Raw genomic sequence first — 21,042 nt, forward strand, 5'->3', positions numbered from 1 at the left:
GAGGGCACCTCTAGACAAGCAGCCTTCATATTCCAATTATCTCCTAGGGACTATTTAGAGTCTTCAACAAATCTAACATGTATGGTTTTGGAATAAACCCATGCAAGCAGAACAGTTCAAAAACCGTAGACTGGCCCCGCACTCTAATTTCCTGAAACTTATTAGTCATCAGAAAGAACTAGCCAATTTCATGTTTACATTTTGTGCTTCATTTAAATAACTTTGACACATAATAGCCTACTTGACCTTACATTTGGCATTTTGTTTTGTTGTTATTTCGCTTTTAATAGCCTTCTAATAAAGATTGACTCATCTACGCTCCATTAACGTCTTGCTTTAAGATTGTCGTAAAGCACAGGTAAATGGTACAACAGTACTCTGTTGACGTCTGTGACGAAGGGCTCGGCCAAAATAGTTAGTCGAACGAGGTAGGGCACGGAGGAAAAACTTTTTAGATGTTGTAGTCGTTTTAATAATGAAGTGGAATACCCAGAGATGAAACGCACATGGGGAGAAAATGCAAACCCTAACACAGAAAGGCCAGAGCCAAACGTCTAAACACAGAATCTCAGAACTGTGAGGCAAATGTGCCAACCCAAGGGTTAATCGCCGAGGCAGTTTTGGCCGATTTGTGACCGCATGCCTCCCCCCAAAAAGCGATGTTGGCCTATCATCCATCTTATCGCTTGGTTGAGGTTTGACCAATACATCAATTGTGCACGTCAATTGACCAATCCTTGTCTCTTCTGACGTGTGTCACACGCCTCTAGCAAGCTGGCCTCCTATTTACTGTTTCTTTGTTTTTCCACGGCAGTCGTGGAAATGCGCACCCCATCCTCCCATTGCGGCGGCAATACACTCAGCACCCCCCGTCGGTAGATCGCGAGACCTGGTTGCTTGAAATGTAGATCTTGATGCAAAAAAGTGTGGGAATCCCTGTGCGAACCACTAGTCCGCCACACAGGTTGGAATAAAATAATCTTGAATAACATGACTCAAAAGTAAGCTAAACATCACTTTTCCTATGACTTCCACAGAAGGGTACCAGTAAATGCGATGGTGGACTTCTGTTCTTGTTTGTCGAGTTTTGTTCACTCCACACAATTGACCGTTGTGTCTCCCTTGTGACCTTTTCCTATTGCACTCACCGGGATGAATATTATTTCATTTTGCGTGTCTTCCATGCAGGCGGTGCCACTGGCAGACTGTAAGGACAGCGTGGTGGGCGGTGTATTGAAGGTGTTACTCCACTCTCTGACCTGCAACCAGAGCACCACCTTCCTCTCGCACACCTTCAGCACACTCAGAGCGCTTGTTGTCAAGGTACTCCACCTGAATTATTAAGAATATTATGAGAGTCTAACTGATTTTTTATTTACTGTAATTCCCGGCCTACAGAGCGCAGCTGGTTATAAGCCTCATCGAGTACATTTGGAAAGGAAATACCAATTGGTAGATTCACACGCCGCAACTGTGTAAAAGCCGCAAGTGGCCACATTGAAACACACATTCAAACACAAGATATTTACAAAGACTGTACACAGAAAGAGTTAAAGCTAACAAAGCCGGTAAAAGTCATTTCCTCGGCACATATATTCCACCAATCTCATTCTTGCCTTTTCCGCTCAAGTGCCCCCTTGCGGCCGTTAGAAAAAATGCACAAATTAGCCGCATCCCCACATAAACCGCAACGTTGGAAGGGTGTGAAAAAAGTTGCGGCTTGTAGGCCGGAAATTACGGTGTTTTCATACACACGACAAAACATTACAACATAAGATAAATATAGGACATTCAAACAAATATTTCAAAAATGTATTTTTCCCCGTGTCGTGAAGCTAAACAAATACTCATGGACAGAATTGTAAAGCAGTTAAATGTTAGAAACAGTAAGGGGCCAAAAAATAAGTTGTTCCATTCATGATATGATTTTTGAAATAATGGGAAATAATCAGTTATTGTAGTTTTATTCAGGCAAATATTGGATTCGGCATCAGCCTAAAAATGATCCATATTGGTTATTATTGTCTTTTTAAAGATAAAAATAATTTGTTTCTCTCGTTTTTGTTACTCTAATGCAGCACGATTCCATAAGTACATAATAGCAATTTCTCAACAGATAGCCATCCAAAAGTACAAGTGTACTTTGTTTGAAATAGTTGCACAAAGACTTTACTGTAAAACCTCTACTATAGATTTTATGCTTACAATTGTGCGATTTAAAACCATTGAAAAAATAATTTCTTTCTCTCTGAACAGGGGTTCACGTTTTTATTCTGCAGATGGCCTTGTAGTGTTCATATGTTTCCATTGCAGTTTTGCGAGCTGCTCTTTGAAGAGGAGGCAGAGCAGTGTGCGGATCTGTGCCAGAAGGTCCTCCAGTACTGCAGCAGCCCCGTGGACGGGAACCGGATTCAGGCGTGCGCCACACTCTACCTCATCATGAGATACAGCTACAGCAATGCCAGCGTAAGCGCACGCGTGCCGACATCTTGCGATTCCGTAATCACTCACTCGGCGTTATCCAGACCACCGGTGCCACATATTAGAAGCTGTCACAGACCAAAGCAAATGGGGGGGTGACCTCGCAGTCCTTATCTAATCTGAAGGAATTGAACTGAAGTGCATGTAAGAGCAGGGAATGGCTCATGACACTGTATATATGTGTTAGAGTCAGACACACATGCACACATTGTATCGCGCTTTTATGTCGTTCCCGTTGCTATTTTGGTTGCTCAGTGGAAAAAAAAAAAAAAGTTTCTGGTGAAGTAGCAGTGAGAGATGTGTCACAGTCTGTCTTTTCCACACTCTTGCCCCTCTTTAAATAATGACACGTACTCTGGCTGTCTGTGCGTGCGTTTGTGCATGCATGTGTGCGTGCTCATGTGCGTTCAGGTTCTTTCTTTATCTATACATCTGTGTTGGTTCCTCACCATATATTTCTACTCAAGTACTTATTAGGAAAGGAAAAAAAGGGGATAGACACAAATCAGTGGGCAATGATACAGTAAGTATAACATTGTAATAGTACTGTAACGTCATTGGACACTAGTGCTTGTTTTTGTCAGTACTGTCTTTCTTAGACCGATAGCTACAAAAAAACAAAGGAAATGCAAACTCAAAAAAAACAACTGTACCATGCGACTTTATTGTGGCCATATATGATCTTCCCTGCTACCAACTCAACGGCTCCTAACCAATGTTCCCTCTAAGGTGCGCCACTGCGCAATTGCGCACTTGTCGCGCACACTCGGCGCACATCAAAACTCAGTGAACCACAGCCTGACGTTTTTTTTTTTTTCCAACACGGAAGCACACGTCTCCTGCTAGTTTACCTAACTCCGCTCCCCTCCGGCTCTTAAAGGGGTACACTCATAATTACAAACACCACCAGTTCTTTGAGATTTTCTCTGTTTTTTTTTTTTTTTTTTTTTTTTAGTAAAAAAGGTCAAGTCTGAAGCCAAAGTAGAAAGTACAGGATGAGATGGTGTATAATGTTAAAATTCCACCTTTGCACAGCCTGATCGAGAATTAAAGTACAGACAATACAGTGCATAAATAGCAAATTCTCTATTTTGAATATAGAAGGCAGCATAAGATTAACCTTAAAACTGTTTGGGAGCATCATTCAGCTCTCAACATGCATTGCGAAAGATATTCTGCAAGCAATAATTCAACTTTACACCAAAAAACAGACAGGGGTATCATTGTGGGTTAAAAAAAAATGCAACAAAATTGCAAGCGACCTTTCAAATTTATGGTTCAAAGTTGGCTTGGTTTGGTTAGCAATGTATTTTTTTGTTTGTTGACATTTTCATTGTAAGTTTGCAAAAACACAAAATCGTTCTTAAAAATGTTCTGATGGATATGTAAATGGTGTAGTCCGAATCTTTGAATGAGCCATTTAACTTCAATTGATGACACTGATCTGACCGCAGTGCATACGTCTGATGTTGCTCACAGTGGTCAAAGGGGGTGCTCACGGGCTTACTGTGTTTGCTCAGACACGTCGAAAATTAGAGGGAACATTGCTCCTAACTGTAAAATCGCATCAGGTGGGGTGACACTTAAATCTGGTTACTACATTCATCTCAGTGAGTAATGCAATAATCTTGGTGACAAAATCATAACATGCAAGTATGTCCAGCACATGGAGGAAGTGGCTGTCTATTTTATAGTAGCTAATGTGGCCGGTGAGTGTGTGCACGTTCAAAAGAAAGTGAGAGTGTGTGCCATCGTTCATTTTATGTGCTCCTTTGATATTTCCTGTGTTTACAGTGTGCGCAGTGTAATGAAAGTCAGACACCAGCCTCTTGAACACAAACACACACACACGCACACGCACTCCTCTATGCTCCTGCATGTATTTATTTATGCGGAGGATTCAGCCATGGGAATTAGTTTAGTGGCCATGTGACTCACTCAAATAGAATTTTTTGCCTAATATCCACCATTTCTTCACCATCATGTTCACACTGAAAAATACACATGCTGATATTTGTGTTTCAGATGCTTATAAAAAAATCTCTAAAGGAAAATGAAATCTCGAGTGATGAGGCTAATCTTGTCATATAGCCACACTTTTTGACCACACGCACGCACAAGCGGACGCACATCAAGTGCATTAGGGGGCAGTGATGGGTGGTTAGTCTTCGGCTCCATGCTCAGTTGAACAGAATGGGGCCGTTGAGATGATCCATGGGTGATTATGTCCCTGCTAATGGGGGATCATTTCCCGCTTTGCCGCTCATGTCGGAGATAGATGGCGCTCACCACATATGCATACACACATGCGCGTGAACGCATGCACACACTCAACCTGAGCATGTACATGTGGATTCTTGTCACGGGCTTGTTGTGTAAAGAATGAACGCAGTAAGAACAACCAACGGAGGATGCGACGTAATCAGGACAATGCGGCTTCCTGATTCAATATCGCCGTGATGCGTTCGGGTGCTGATTTAATTTGTACGTCGCATTTTCAGTGTCATTTTTGTTTTCTTTGGGAGGAGATGACGGATAATTGACAGATTTAGCTGCAGTAATGGGCCAAAATATTAGAAACTGCTCTCTGTGTGACACTGTGCACATCTGCACCATGTAAACGACATCATTTTACCTATCCATACGTCCAATAATCATAGATGTAAACGTACAGTACATATAAAATTGGAGGCAGTTTTGAATAAAAAACAATAATAATTACATTTACTATTCATAAAACTACTTCAGCTGTTTAAGATTATATTAGTCTATTATTAAATAGATTATGATTTCATCAGGCGGCACGGCGGTTCAGCTGGTAAAGCGTTGGCCTCAGAGTTCTGAGGACCCGGGTTCGATCCCGGCTCCGCCTGTGTGGAGTTTGCATGTTCTCCCCGTGCCTGCGTGGGTTTTCTCCTGGCACTCCGGTTTCCTCCCACATCCCCAAAACCAGCAACATTTATTGGACACTGTAAATTGCCCCAAGGCGTGATTGTGAGTGCCGCTCTTTGTCTCGATGTGCCCTGCAATTGGCTGGCAACCAGTTCAGGGTGTACCCCGCCTCCTGCCCGTTGACAGTTGGGATAGGCTCCAGCACTCCCTGCGATCCTCGTGAGGATAAGCAGCAAAGAAAATGGATGGATGGATGATTTCATTAGCCATAATATATGATGCTACGTAATTTAATTATTGAATTTAATTACTGCTGCTACTACTACTATTCAAATTGTTACATTATTGCTTCTCTGACTGTCAATCGGAATCCATCCACTTTTTGTATTGTCTGTCTAATATTGTATGTTGTAGTAATAAAAAATAAATTCACTGCACTTGGTTTTCTTCTGTGGAGTTTTTAAAAAGTATGGTTCCAATATCAAAGAGTCAAACCTGTGTACAAGAAAGTCAACTGTGGAAATCAATAGGTTTAAAAACTCGAGTTACACTTTGAACAAAGGTCGACCGCTGTCCTTCTGCGCGTGTGTTTGTGTGTCTGGAGCAGAACTTCTCCAGGGTGAAGATGCAGGTCACCATGTCGCTGGCCTCCCTGGTGGGCAAGTCGTCCGACTTCCAGGAGGAACATCTGAGACGTTCCCTGCGCACCATCCTGGCCTACGCCGAAGAGGACGCCGAGATGCAGAACACGCAGTTGCCCTCGCAGGTATCACATTTTAAAGTTTCCGTCTGTCGGGTCCGCAACCCATAGCTCTGTGACATTTCAAAATAAATAAGATTTGTTTTTTAGTTTAAATCCATTCTTTCCTTTTTCCAAACATAATTCTAAATTTGAAGACTCTGGTGCTCTTGTAACATGAAAATGTTTTTGTTTGTCACTTAAAAATCCATCACGGCCGCTGATGTGAGCTATATTGAGCTATATTCAACCCGAGTAGGTTGGATAAATCAAACAGAAGATGATGTGCTGAAGAAAACAAAATGCTTCATCCTACGTGCTTCATAAGCTATATTAAAACAAACATCGCAGATGATGACGGTAACGTCTTATAGTTCTGATGTGCTGAGGTTCATGCGCATATATCACATTAACGATATAAAATAAATATTTTTATTGACTCTCATTTTGCAAATAGTTATTTTACATTGTCATGTGAAATAGTCCTTTTCAATTCAAGTTGACAGCTAACTGCATGCTCCAGACACGATAAAATGATGATGGAACACAGACGCAGACAGGATTATTTTTGTTTAGCATTTTTGGGTTAGGTGCAGGTTGATAAATTAATTTTGGCTCTCGTGTTATAAAAAAAAAAAGAGGACTCAAATAAACATCGATGTCCAGTATTTAATTGGAAAGTAAGCTCCAACTCAGAGGCTTTTTTTTTGTTCAAAATAGTTTTTTTTATATGTGGAAATAAAATGTTGTGTTCAATGGAGCCGTTCATTGATTTCATCAATGCAACACACTGTAGTTTTTTTATACTTACTGTTTAAAATCAACAACGTGCGACGTTATTCTCCCGAAATGGTTTTGTGGCTCGCAGTGTTTTATCTTCTGTGGGAGACATCCTCGAAATGGCTCTTTGACTGCCTAAGGTTGACGGCACCCAGTTTAGGTCATAAACGCATCACTCTAAAATTGTCGTGAACCACAATTTGGTCTCCAGGTGGACGAGCTCCTGAGGAACCTCAACAGCATCTTGTCAGACACGGTGAAAATGCGAGAGTTCCAGGAGGATCCCGAAATGCTCATGGACCTCATGTACAGGTACCATCCGCGCTATCTTCCCACCCCGCTGTCTTGGCTCTCTTTATCTCTGCTTTGTTTTGCCTCTGTTTGCCACCCTCGTCATGGCAACCATGTGCTAGCACTTTGCCTCCCCTCTGAGCTGCTTTTGTTTACATGCAAATGCAAACAGCAGGTCTAGAGGAGACCAAAGGACCGTATGCGTGCGCCATGTGTTGTGGTACATGTGCCATTTATTACGCGTGGCTCTATTTTCAGTCTCATTCACCTTAGCTTGTACTCTCTCTTCACCTAAACTGACCTCTGCGAGCTCACCACACTTGTTGCTCTGTAGGCATGAAAACATTTGGTCTCCAGATGCATTTATAAAGCCACCCATTCCCTTTAATGATTGCATGAATTTATTTTACTGTAAAATAATTTCCATAGTTTCATTGTGTTATGAAAACTGCCACATTTCGGAAGGTCTTGATTAGATTTGCTATCCAATATGCTTCCAAGGCAATACAGTCGACACCCGCATACTGGTGACACTTCCCCATGTGGGAAAGGAAATCCAAACCTTTAGATGCATTTTTCAGCTGTTTATTGAACACCAGACGAATAGTAAAACACTTTTCACAATCTCACGGTAAAGCTGCTGTTGGCCGCAGCTCACGCTCCCAGACCCTAACATGCAGACTTGACAAAATACACCCACGCACACTCATGAATGTGAGTGTGAATGCTCACATTTACTATAATGTGCATCGTGATTAGCTGGCGACTCATCCAGCCTCTAATGCGCCTCTTGCCCAAAGTCATCTGGAAGTAAGTCAACAACATAATTTGTTATTGTGGTTGTAGTGCACTGCATGATACTGACAGCTGTTTGTAATATTTTGACCCTCTCATAAAGCTTAAATGAGATTTTCATCTCTTGAAATGAAAGACTTTATGATGCGATTTAGTAGTAAATCAATAACGATGACTTACTCCCTCCTCCCTCCCTGTCCGACTAGGATAGCAAAAGGCTACCAGACGTCTCCCGACCTGCGTCTGACGTGGCTCCAGAACATGGCAGAGAAGCACAACAACAGGAAATGCTACACCGAGGCGGCGATGTGTCTGGTACACGCTGCAGCTCTGGTGGCTGAGTACCTCAGCATGCTGGAGGATCACAAGTACTTGCCAGTTGGCAGCGTCACCTTCCAGGTAAACGCCACTGATATAGACACGAGATTATATCATATTATGAACCCGGGATATGGATTGGTAATATAGACGGCCCTACATGGCATGCCTCTCATTGGAGGGGGCTCCAAATTTGGTCCTATGTGTCCAGCGGGGGGAGCTGTATTCTCATAACACTAACATGGAAATATGGCTTGAAACAGTACAATTAGTACACTCAGAGTGTGTTTGTGTATATTTTAAGATACTTGGATTCTTAACAAAATTCTCAATAAAAATGAATAGTTATGATGATTGTGTCATTTTTATAAATAGAACTGGGGATTCATCTTAATATTATTCTTGAATAAGAAAAATTATTGGTATCCGTTTCTTTGTCCTCTATACATTCATTCATTCATTCATCGTCCGTTCCGCTTATATTCACAAGAGTTGCAGCCGTGCTGGAGCCGATGCCAGCTGTTTTCGGGCGAGTGGCGGGGCACACCCTCAACTGTTCAACAGCCAGTCGCAGCCCATTATACATTTTCTCCATATTATTATGAACTAAGAAATAATATAGCTTGTAAACATAGTAACAATATAACATTATTATTATAATAGCTAATAATAAGGTTATCTAACTTTCTCCAAGGGTGGACATTTTTTAAATAATATAATTGTCAAATCATTGTTAACATCAAATTTGTTAATAAAAACAATTAAATATTAAAACCCAGTAGAATTTACAACATAAACGCAGAGACCATGCCGATGACAATATGATCGTTGATGCAGGCATTTTGTGTGTGTGCACGTGCGCATGCAAACACACACACACACACACACACACAGCGGTGAGGGGTGTGTGTCCAAGACATCCTGACCTCCAGCAGTCAACAGGTCATCGATTGGAGGGTCATCACATTAGTTCCATTTCCTGCTCCTGCTTTTCATTTCACCCATGTGAGTGCTAATTTGATTAAGAGGGCTAAGTGATTGATTGGAGCCATGGATTTTCCCTCCTCAGAGCATCTCCTCCAATGTCCTGGAGGAGTCGGCCGTGTCAGACGACATCCTGTCCCCGGACGAGGACGGCGTGTGCTCCGGCCGCTGCTTCACGGAGAGCGGCCTCGTGGGGTTGCTGGAGCAGGCCGCCGAGCTCTTCAGCAACGTAATAGACAAAACGAGCCCTTGTTTTCATCAATTCGTAAATGACTGCATAAAATCAGCGTACTGTACGTCCCCATGGTAACCGACTCCAACATTTTTTGTCTTATCAGGGCGGTCTGTACGAGGCCGTTAACGAGGTCTACAAGGTTATCATTCCTATCTTGGAGGCTCACCGGGACTTCAGGAAGCTGGCGTCCACGCACGACAAACTGCAGAGAGCTTTTGATAATATTATTCAAAAGGTAATGACTGAAGCTTAACTTTTGTGCAAGGTGAAAAAGAACTTTCTTGGAGGTCATATTGCAATGCGAAAACAATTTCACCAAAAATTGTACTTTCTCATCCAATTCAAAGTGAACAAATACAGTGTCCCACAAAAGTTAGGTCAAACCCTCAGATTTTTGTACGTTTTGTACGTTCTTCAGCATTGGTGGAACACTCACTTGTTAATCTGTGCATGCGTTTTCCTATCTGAGATGTTAAACCTGCTGTGCACCTTGAGGTCAATGTCGATTTATTTATTTATTTATTGTCCAGTGTGACATTGATCTGATTTATTTTTCTTTTTTACATCAGTGCAAAGAACACTGCCGATTTTTTTTTTTTTTTTTTTTTTTACCTTTGACTCAGCCCCTTACATATGCGGACATAAATTGGTTGTACATCTGATGCGAGTACACAATGAGACGCAAAGGTTGCGGTCATCCGACTTAACGACATCAGTCAGGGTTGCACAAAACAGATACGCCACAAAAGCCGGGGTGGGCAAAGGAACTGAAAAAGTCAATAGCAAAATATAAGAAAATGTTGGCACAAAATCCTTGGAATTGCCACAAATGGGTGATGACAAGACACATGCGAGGGACAATATTTACTTTCATAAACATAGCGCCTTGCATCTATGCGTGTGTGCAATGTTACGTCCTGTTTGTGCATGTGTGTGACGCCACAGACTCAATCGATCCACAGTCGAAATCTCATTTGTTTCTGAAATGTGAACAACTTGAATGCAGCCCAAGACTTCACTGAACTAAATAAGCTTATTTTTGGAATGTTAGCCAGAGTAAATGGAAAGTGGGAATTGCTGCTGTGATAAATATTTATCTTACACTTTCTCACAAAAGGTTTATTTTACTATGTTACATTATTTAGCATTTTATTCATTAAGCATCTGTTTCTTTAAAACGCTCCTAAAATTACAAACTGTAGGAGCTCGTAAAAGGCCCATAATGTAGCCTCTCCGACAATAATAAGAAATAAAAATGGCTCTGTAATGTCCTACTGTGGGCAATGTCATCATGGAGATGTATCTCTATGTCCCCGCAGGGCCACAAGAGGATGTTCGGCACGTATTTCCGGGTGGGTTTTTACGGTGGCAAGTTTGGAGACCTGGATGAGCGGGAATTCATCTACAAGGAGCCGGCAATCACGCACCTGCCCGAGATATCGCACCGACTGGAGGTCAGAGACAAACGCAGTGCTTCTGGCTGATGTTTTGTTCATTTACGTCAGGGAGGTCCAGACATTTTCCTATGAGAGACATATACTGAAAAATGAAAGGAAGACGGGGGGGGGCTCACCTTGTTTATGAAACGTCCAAACTGAAAAAGAACAGCCAGGTCATGCCGTCTCTTCTGTGTCTGCCTAAAAATGCAAATTTCAGCCTACAAGAATTTGACATGAAACTTGAGAAACATGCAAGAGGCAGTCTTGTTCCGCATTTGCAAAAATATATCACGCTCTTGCATGGTACATGCTGCAATGGCCCCGAGGCCAGAGTTTGGGCTCCTGATTGACATGCTCAAAAGAATGGAAATGCGCCCCTTTAATTGCGGATCAAAGGCGCCATGCAGATAGAGTTGCCGTGTTATGTAACCAAACAAACACATTCAGTGATATTGAGTTGCATGGGCAAAGTGTATAATCCCTCCCAAATAAAATATGCACGTTTCTCTGGCTCCCAGAACTTTTATGGTCAGTGTTTCGGGGAAGACGTTCTGGTGATGATCAAAGACTCGACGCCCGTCGACATCAAACAGCTCAACCCCAACAAGGTAAGATGGAATTGTCGCTCAGAGGATAGTCGATGTTGTTTAAAGCAGTGGATCCCAACTTTTGTCAACAGAGGTTGTACTTGAACAGTGTAGTTTTTCTGCTTGAAGAACATTTATTTTGCCTTATTGTACTCTTCAGTCTTCCAGATTGCTTGATTTATGTTTAAAAAAAAAATAAAAAAATCCCCCTACGGGTTCTCCGGGATATCCCCCCAAAATCTCCCCCTCACCTCTTTTTTGCTCACCTTTTTCATGCCTTTGGTATTTGCACGTCTGTATATTCGAAAAATGTCGTCACCACAGCCAAAGAAAATGTCGCAAAAAGAATACTGTATACTGAAATAATGATGACCTTGTCTAAATGTACTCACTCATTAACTTAGTGTGAAATCTGGGACTTTTTATTGAAGACAAAGCTGTTGTTCTGTTCTCAGACCGTAACATATTTTGATGATACTGAGATAGAACATTTTGGCCATAATTCACAAAGATATTTTTGGCACAAACATAAAACTACTCACCATCAAAAGAACATATGTACAGTGAAGCCTAGTGGTGGCAGCATCATTGCTTTGCAGCTGTTTTTCATAACTTTGAATTGGGGCCTCAGTCGACTTGGAGGGAATTGTGAAACTTATTAGAACAGTTAAACTTTTTGTGGTTAATCAGAGGTACTTGAAATTGTGGCAAGTGTGTGCTGACTCCCATTTAACATGAGTTTGTGATTGGTTAATTCTGAAGACATCCCGGTTATAACGGGCTGTGCACACTTGTGCAACGGTATCTGGCTTGTTTACTTTTTTTCTAAATTCTTTTTTATTTTAGTTGTATAGGTTGTAGGTCACAAAAATGTTGGAAAACATTTTGAAATGATATATCCTGGTCACATTTTTTTTACATCATAAAAACTTGGCATGTCACCTGCGGGCCACATAAAACTGGCTCCATTCTTTAAAGTGGCCTGTAATATTTGTTGCATTCATTTTATGTTTTCCCCCCTAAAATGGGTTTGTTGCATTTTTCTTTTATTTTTATTTCTTATTATATTTTTAAAATTTTATTTATTCATTCATCATAGTTTTTATTGTGTTGAGAAAAATAATCAAATATCAATATTCAAATGATAAATACTTGGTTATTACATTTATTATAAAATATAATAAAATAACTATACATTTGAGGCGGCATAATGGCGCAACAGGAAAGCGTTGGCCTCACAGTTCTGAGGTCTGGGGTTTAATCCCGGCCCCGCCTGTGTGGAGTATGCATGTGCCCTGTGATTGGCTGGGAACCAGTTCAGGGTGTCCCCCGCCTCCTGCCCTTTGACAGCTGGGATAGGCTCCAGCACTCCTGTGACCCTTGTGAGGATAAGCAGCTAAGAAAATGGATGGATGGAACTATATATTTTACACCCCTGCAATTCATTGATAGTTTCCTGTGAGTGTATATCCTGAACTGTCCGTGTGTGCAGGCCTATATCCAGGTTACGTACGTGGAGCCGTACTTTGACGACTACGAAATGAAAGACCGGCTTACCAACTTCGAGAAGAACTTCAACCTGCGGCGCTTCATGTACACCACGCCCTTCACCAAGAGCGGGCGTCCGCGGGGTGAGCTCAACGAGCAGTACAAGAGGAAGACCATCCTCACCACCATTCACGCCTTTCCTTACATCAAGACGCGCATCAACGTCATCCAGAAGGAGGAGGTAGCGCGGCAAGCACGTCGTCCGTATTAGTCGGTGGGTATTAAAGTTATATTTTGTTCCCCCTAGTTTGACCTGACTCCTATTGAGGTGGCCATAGAGGACATGCAGAAGAAAACCAGGGAGCTGGCGGTGGCCACGCACAGAGAGCAACCCGACGCTGTCATGTTACAGATGTTGCTGCAAGGTTCGGTGGGAGCCACCGTTAACCAGGTAATGATTTTTTAGCTGCATTTATGTTTAGTCAGGTGTGTGTAAATAAACTACAAACCAAACAGTTTTAAATGGACACTGTCCAAGTGTCATAAAGCTGAAAAATACATCTTGTATAATACTTATCGTATAGGCATGTTCATGTTGCCCAGTAATGACATCGTGCGTGTGCCAACTTAATGGTTTCCTCGTGTCCATGAAAGTATGGTATTGCTTTAGAGATAAAGGTCCATTTACTGAACTTTGCAGTTAAAAATAACTGAACGGTATTTAGGTAATCATTTGTTTTTTGTACCACTCGAGAGAGTCCACGTACAGTGCTTTAGATCAGGGGTGTCAATCTCATTTTTCTCGCGGGCCACATTGTGGTTCGGGTTTCCCTCAGAGGGCCGTTATGACTGTGAAACAGTACAAATATTTAATCGTCTCATCATATTCACATCATCAGTTTACGATCTACTTTTGGAATCAGAAATCAACGGTGTTTTTGTTGTGTTTTTCAACTATTCATGTTTGGTAACACAAAAATGCTTGTAATATCTCAACTTTATCATTTATGATGCATGACAATTTAAAATTTTTGTGCAAATTTTTACAAGAATAATTGAAATTGACACTCAAGATTTGGCTTCGCGGGCCACTTACAATCATGTGGTGGGCCGGATCTGACCCCCGGACCTTGAGTTTTACACCTACGCTTTAGATTATGAAGATGATTCCAGATTCTTAGTCTAACACCATTCCTTTCACCGCTCAAAAATAATTGAGCTACTTTTAAAGCGCTCGTGTACGTCACGCCGGAAAGGCTGCACGAACCTCTCACAATCCAGCCGGCACAAAAAAGTTTTGTATTTTTCATGCATTTGTGGTACGAACCCGCAAGTGTCTGTTATTCCACTTAGTTGCCCCTTTGTCCCCCGTGCGCTCCCTCGAAACACTAAAGCACACCGTCGTAAATGAACTCCATTTAACTGATCACATTTACAATTAGCATTGTAGTGACAGATTGCAGGTGGGAGACACGATCAAAGCCTTCATCGCATCCGTGGCCTTAATCCTCACTCTTCTGCCTCCTCCTTCCACCATTGAGTTAAAACGTCAATTCATGGCCGCCCTCCCTTTCATGTCGCGCACACGTGTCCCAAACCAGAGCTCGCTTTGATGTGATTGATTCCAGGTCCTGCCGGCGCGCTAGATGTCAAGATGACGCTCCTGTGTTTTATCTCCGAGCGTCTAATGTGACAGGTCTCGTCACTCAGGGCCCGACGGCTGCGTAACGCACACTCGGTAAACCTCGACGTCTCGGGCGTAATCAGCGCAGGAGGCCTCAGTTTTCCTTCTGTTTGGGTCCGCAGCACATGAAAGAGACTTTATATTTTGGGGGTGGGGGGGTTGCGCTAATCAGAGTTGTTTAGCCGTTCCTGTCACAAGGCAGGCAACGTGCGGGTGTGCTGCGGTTTCGTGACGAATAGCCGTTGGGATACTGCGTCTCGTACTGGGAAAATATGAGTCAAATCCTAAGCGCTTAGACCAGGGGGAGACCTCTGGTCTAAGTCTCATCCTGGGATCCAATTTTTCCCCAAGTTTATTTCTCATTATCCAAGCCGCTTATTCTCACAAGGGTTGCGGGATAGCTGGAGCCTATCCCAGGTAGCTTTGAGCGAAAGGTGGACTACACCCTGAACTGGTCGCCAGTCAGTCCCAGGGCAGATATCGAAACTATCACTGAGCGGGAATCGATCCCACGCTGCCTGCACCACTACACCCCCAAGTTTATTTTATTTATTTTTTTGTAGAATCCATAACCCGCAAATGCCCATAAGCCCATGTGCCGTGTGCATTTTAGAATCAAATCATATCAAATGCTTGGCTGAGACAAATTTAAGACTTTGAGATTTTAAAATTATCTTGTCAAAATATTACTTTTAAAGGTCCAGTATATTGAATATCAAAATAAGAAATGATCTGTTTTTGCAGAAAGCTTACGAGGAACATAACGCACCGCACTTAATTACACTGGGTAGTGTAAAAAAAAAAAAAAAAATCCCCATTCTTAAAGCTCTGTTGTCATATTTGCACTTTGCTGTTGGATGCACATTATATCTTTTTTCATGTATTTTTTTACTTGATTTTGACTTGGCTGACCCACTTTTGGGTCCCAAGCATTGGAAAATCACCGCTTATGTGGGGAGCCGGTGACAGGAAGCCGTCTCTCATCCCTCCTTTGTTGGTACGCTCCAACATTGGTACGCTTCCGCACTTCAGCTCCCTTTTCCTTCCTGCGGTTTTGTTTTTTTCGCTTTCTCTTTCTTGAACCGTGACTCTTTTGTGTTTGGCCTCTTCCCCTCCCCGATGTAGGGCCCGCTGGAAGTGGCCCAGGTTTTCCTGAATGAGATCCCGGCGGACCCCAAGCTCTTCCGCCACCACAATAAACTGCGGCTGTGTTTCAAGGAGTTTATTATGAGGTAAGACGGCGTCAGCGAAACCGCAATTGCTTTAATGAGCTTCGACATGCTGTACCGAAGTCATGCAAGAATGGATTCATGCATCACTTACAATTTTCTTGAAATGCTCTCCTTTTTTTTTTTTTTTTTTTTTTTTTAACTGCCTTCATGCATTCACTTTTATTGTCTGTACAGGAAATCCTCAGAGGTTCCTAAACTTAGTACGCCAAGTACCCAAACGTCACGTGTTTTGGAAAAGGAAAAGAAAAGAAAAAAGTAAAAAAAAAAAAAACAAAATTATATAATTGATGTCTTGAGGCCAGCTGAATCGATGTGTCACATAAAACATTCACATTAGTGTTTGGCGTGATGGCAATTCAGCATTTGGAATAAAAAATAAAAAATGCTGAAAAGTTACAAGAGGTTAACAAAAAAGCCATAGTATCGGTATTTTGTTCATTAATGCTTGCCAAACTGGCCTTTCACGTGATATTTTCTCTTATTCGGCATGGCGGCAGTTCATATATTCAAACCAATGTTGCAAAAAGGACGCTAAAAGCCAAAGAAAAAAACAAGCCGGCTGCTGAAGCAATCCTTCGTTTCTTCAGTGAAGTCTTGTTTCCACGAGGCTGGTCAATCATTTGGTAAAGAATAGATGAACTGGGGTCTTGCTTCATATTGTTGACTTCTGGTTATAACCCACTCGCTGATCTAAAATACCCCATTCATTTATTAGTGACAAGAAAACACATATTTGTGCCATTGATGCTCACTGGACTGAGGTCTCCCATCAAATGTTAGCTTCTCTTGTTTGGTAAGCAGGTCATCTTTTGGAATGGCTGTCAAAGAAAAGCCACAAAAAAAAAAAAAAAAAGCAAAGAATGAATCCTCTGATATCCTGAATTTGAATTAGATGAGATTCTTGTCAGAGGAATATTTTTAGCACATTTTGTCCCCCAAAGACGGAATGAATGCTATTAAAAGTTACACAGAGATAGAATCGAGAAAATGATCAAAGTAAACGTTTCTGACTTGACTTTTGAATGATGAAAGTTACCAAATGGCGGATAATCGCAGCTGATTGTTCAACTAATCAAACAGGTAGCACGAATGGAAATGAACATGAGCCTTTGTATCGAGGGCCGTTCTTTATTCTCCCTCCATGATAGCTTGCGCTTTTATTCCTCACGTTATCACCGAGCTATTTTTCTTCCCATTCAGAGAGTCATTGTTCCCCAAGGATTCATTGTATTGTGAATAATTAGGACGATAATTTGAACCATCCCGCTCACAGTAATGCATCTGTTGGAGGGAGAGAGTTGGAGTGTGTGTGTTCATTTGGTGAGGCGTGGCTCCTTTTAGCCTCCAAAAGGTGGTTTTCATTTTCCAAACCCTCCCATGTAACATTCCGGTCTGCTCTGATTGCTACAAGCAGGTTGGCAAATATTGACTGTAATTTCCCCAACGGTTCTTATTTTCAATCCCGGGGAAAGGGGCCTTTGTGTGACAGCAGGGAAAACGGGACTCTTCACTTTATCAACGTGTCGTATTAATTCTGAGCCCTTTTCTGCTGTCTAATAGGGCAGCCCTGCAACTAATCAGCTTATGATGTTGATTTTGGGGGAGGGGGTCCGGGTGGGTAATTGCTCTTTATTATTATTAATAATAGCCAGCATGGTGTACCGGTGGTTACCACACCTGCCTCACAGTTCTGAGGTTCGGGGCTCGGATGTTCTCCTGGTGCTTGCCTTAGTTTTTTCTCTGGGTGCTTGAGCTTTCTCCTACATTCCAAAAACATTCGTTTAGTTATTGAAAACTAAATAAAAATAAATTCTAAATTGTTAATATATGTACGGTTCGATTTTCTTGCGATTAGTCCGTGCTGTACCCTAACCCTCAACCAATTGTGAAGAAAAATAAAAAAACCTTGAGTTCAAACAATGAAATGTCAGTTCACAAAATAATCTAGTTTATGAACAATTTTGCTAATGCACTAAATTGAATTTTTTTATTTAAAAATTCAATATAAAGACATTTAAAGATTGATTCTAGAATGGTGGCACGGTGGATCAGCTGGGAAAGCGTTGTCCTCACAGTTCCGAGGGCCCAGGTTCAATCCAGTTCCAGCACTCCCCGCGACCCTCGTGAGGATAAGCGCCAAAGACAATGGATGGATGGAAATTCCTTGTGTGTTTTTGACATAGATTTTAATTCTGACAGTGACGTCATCCATCCATTATCTGAGCCGCTTATCCCCACGAGGATCGCGGGAGTGCTGGAGCCTATCCCAGCTATCTTCGGGCAGGAGGCGGGGTACACCCTGAACTGGTTGTCAGCCAATCGCAGGGCACATAGAAACAAACAACCATTCACAGTCACAATCACACCTAGGGGCAATTTAGAGTGTCCGATTTAATGTTGCAAATTTTTGGGATGTGGGAGGAAACCGGAGTGAAAACCCACGAAGGCACAGGGAGAACATGCAAACGCCGCATTAGGCCGGGCCAGGATTTGAATTCCGGTCCTTAGAACCGTGACGCCAACGCTCTAACCAGTTGCTCCGCCGTGCCGCCACAGAGAGACGTCCTACTTCAAAACCTCTGCTATACGTTTCAGGGAAAAATCAGCATGCAGTGCTTATTTGCGGCCAGTCTCCCAAACTAAACGCTTTCCGAAGGTTTAAGTGCAGAGTGCAAATGTCAGTGTGTTCTCGTAGAGTAGCCACCCAGCTTTCCATGTCAGCAGACCTTGCCCTGGAAAATCCTTCCCCGCTGCTCAGCCCGTTCTCTTTGCCTTGACTATTTACTCTACCGTATTCTGTTACTCACCAATCACTTTTTCATATTACCCTCATTTAAATCTCGGGGATTAACTGTGACATGTGTTTGTAATCACGGCAGTCTCCTTGATTTCCCGAGGACCGCATTGTCGTTATGCAGGACGGCAGTCACTGTCCTGCTTGGGACTCTTTGGTTTATTATAATCTACCGGTGTTCCGCTTTCCCGCACATAATTCCGCGTGCCGGCTCCTGGTGTGCAATTGATTACGCCGTTTCATACTAGTGGATGGAAACGTCCAACGAGCGTGTCCCCCTTGAGACTGTTTGGCTCGCAAAGGACTGTTCATTTGTGTCAAATGAATGCAGACTGCAGTTAGCATAAGGTCGGATTACCCCTCGATTGGTTTGCTTGGAGTCAGTGTTGATGCCGGTCTTAGGTTTGCGGTCATTACATCATGCGCAAAAGTCAAGCACAACGGTCTCTTTCAAAAGTTCATTCGGTAAAGGGAGCACTTACACAACACACTCCAGATGATTGAACTATTACAGTTGAAAATCGATTGATCACGTAACACCAAAGGTCATTAACCCGTGGAGGACTGGATTCAGAATCCTCATCAAAGTAGAAAAATTAGTTCGTACAATGATTTCGTTCCCTCGTACAGCTCTGTCAAACTCGACTGGTACGGTAGCTCCTCCACATTCAGACTTGAGACCTTCTAGCTCTGATGCATACTTAGCAGAACAGAGGTCGTCTTACTTTATTGGATCGTTGCCCTATAGCTACCTCCACTGTTCTGGTGTCTGCTGCTCACTTGACACTGCAAATGAACAGATTCTTGAAGAACTGTACTACTTGATGATTATGTGTTACTCCACAAGCAGCATAAGACCACGAGAGGGTTTTGATCCACTTTGGATAGACGCTTTTCGTCGTTGCAGGTGCGGCGAGGCGGTCGAGAAGAACAAGCACTTAATCACGTCAGACCAGAAGGAGTACCAGCAGGAACTGAAGAAGAACTACAACCGTCTGCGTGAGAGCTTGAGGCCCATGCTGGAGAGGAAGATCCCCGAACTGTACAAGCCCATCATCAGACCTCGGCTGGAGAACAGGTGAAGGCCCCCGCTTCTGATCGACTGATAATGAAAGGGTCAAATATCTGTCTCATTTTATCAAGTAACATTAATAATTACACTCCACTCAGGAGAATATTTCAGGGCTTTGCTGACTTTCATGGGAAATGGGCAGGAAACGCTCAAATATTTGGTATGTGCGCACCTCTTACCCTTTGGTTTTCCTCCGCAGGGATTCCTTCAAACGTCTGAGTTTTCGCAAAACTCAGGAGGAAGTAGCCTGAGAGGCCGCGGCGATACGACGTCTTGTTGAAGACGAGGAATAACTTTCCGGCGGCGACCTCAGAACACCACGACAGTCGGTTCACAGCTCTGAAAATGGCAACCAGCAGTGTTAATAATAATAATAATAATACATTTGAAAATTCTCGTAGCGATCTCGACTTGACTCTCGGAGCACTTCACTGGAACATATCCACGTCCTAATGATGCTGCAAACGTTTTACGGCGTTCTCGATTACGGTCCTCGCTGGCTCAGGACCTGGTTTGTGTGCCAATATTGCTGCCTGCCACCTTGTGTGCGTGCGTGCGTACGTTTGTTTTTGCGAGTGGACGTGACGATGCTGAGTCCCTCACGCAATAAATGGTTCTCTTGTGTGCTCAAGGGCTCACTGAAATTCTAAATCTCACCGTTAAACGTGCAATTTAGATGTTTGTATGTTTGAATTTGAGGCTACTATTATTATTATTTTTTTTTTATTTAACTTATTTGGAGTTACCTGACAAGTGTGCTTGCCTTTGATGGACTTAGCTGCACTAGATTATATGACAAAAAATAGTGTCCCAATCTTTCAGGAAAAATTACATTTTATTTTGTAGAAGTCTATTTTTAGATAACAGGGACGTTGGTATTGATTAAAAATACTAATAGTAAGGGTTTGGTACTAATTAATGTTTCACAGTGCCAAAAATGTTTTTTTTCTTCCATGTTTTAGAGACCCATAATTTCAAATGCCACTGCACATATATTTCTTTTTTATGTTTACTTTTTCTCAGAATACATTCCAGGAGATACATTTCCCAAATGGTCCTGTAAATATCTCATTTCACTTAAAACGTTTGTGTGTGTGTGTGTGGTTCTTTATTTTTATTCAGCTAGTTAATCCAGGGCACAATCGCAAAATTAGGCTTGTGTACAGTTTTATAAAATTGGTAATTGTTGATACACATAACTGTGTTAAATAAAATTCTATTTTCCAAATCA

General features: G+C 42.2%; 1 protein-coding gene across 1 annotated transcript in view; it reads left to right on the forward strand.

The window, feature by feature from the left end:
• Positions 1-21,042, forward strand: part of dock8 (dedicator of cytokinesis 8) — a 72,695-nt gene extending 51,653 nt beyond the window's left edge. The window contains exons 35-48 of the mRNA XM_061818229.1: positions 1,189-1,323; positions 2,314-2,466; positions 5,981-6,139; positions 7,104-7,204; positions 8,185-8,377; positions 9,366-9,509; positions 9,619-9,750; positions 10,835-10,969; positions 11,473-11,562; positions 13,034-13,270; positions 13,337-13,480; positions 15,839-15,945; positions 19,647-19,817; positions 20,011-21,042. Of these exons, the coding sequence (XP_061674213.1) occupies positions 1,189-1,323; positions 2,314-2,466; positions 5,981-6,139; positions 7,104-7,204; positions 8,185-8,377; positions 9,366-9,509; positions 9,619-9,750; positions 10,835-10,969; positions 11,473-11,562; positions 13,034-13,270; positions 13,337-13,480; positions 15,839-15,945; positions 19,647-19,817; positions 20,011-20,062 (1,953 nt within the window). The 3' untranslated portion in view covers positions 20,063-21,042. The remainder of the gene's footprint in view (positions 1-1,188; positions 1,324-2,313; positions 2,467-5,980; positions 6,140-7,103; positions 7,205-8,184; positions 8,378-9,365; positions 9,510-9,618; positions 9,751-10,834; positions 10,970-11,472; positions 11,563-13,033; positions 13,271-13,336; positions 13,481-15,838; positions 15,946-19,646; positions 19,818-20,010) is intronic.

Source organism: Syngnathoides biaculeatus, chromosome 4, assembly GCF_019802595.1.
Source record: "Syngnathoides biaculeatus isolate LvHL_M chromosome 4, ASM1980259v1, whole genome shotgun sequence".
NCBI lineage: Eukaryota > Metazoa > Chordata > Actinopteri > Syngnathiformes > Syngnathidae > Syngnathoides > Syngnathoides biaculeatus.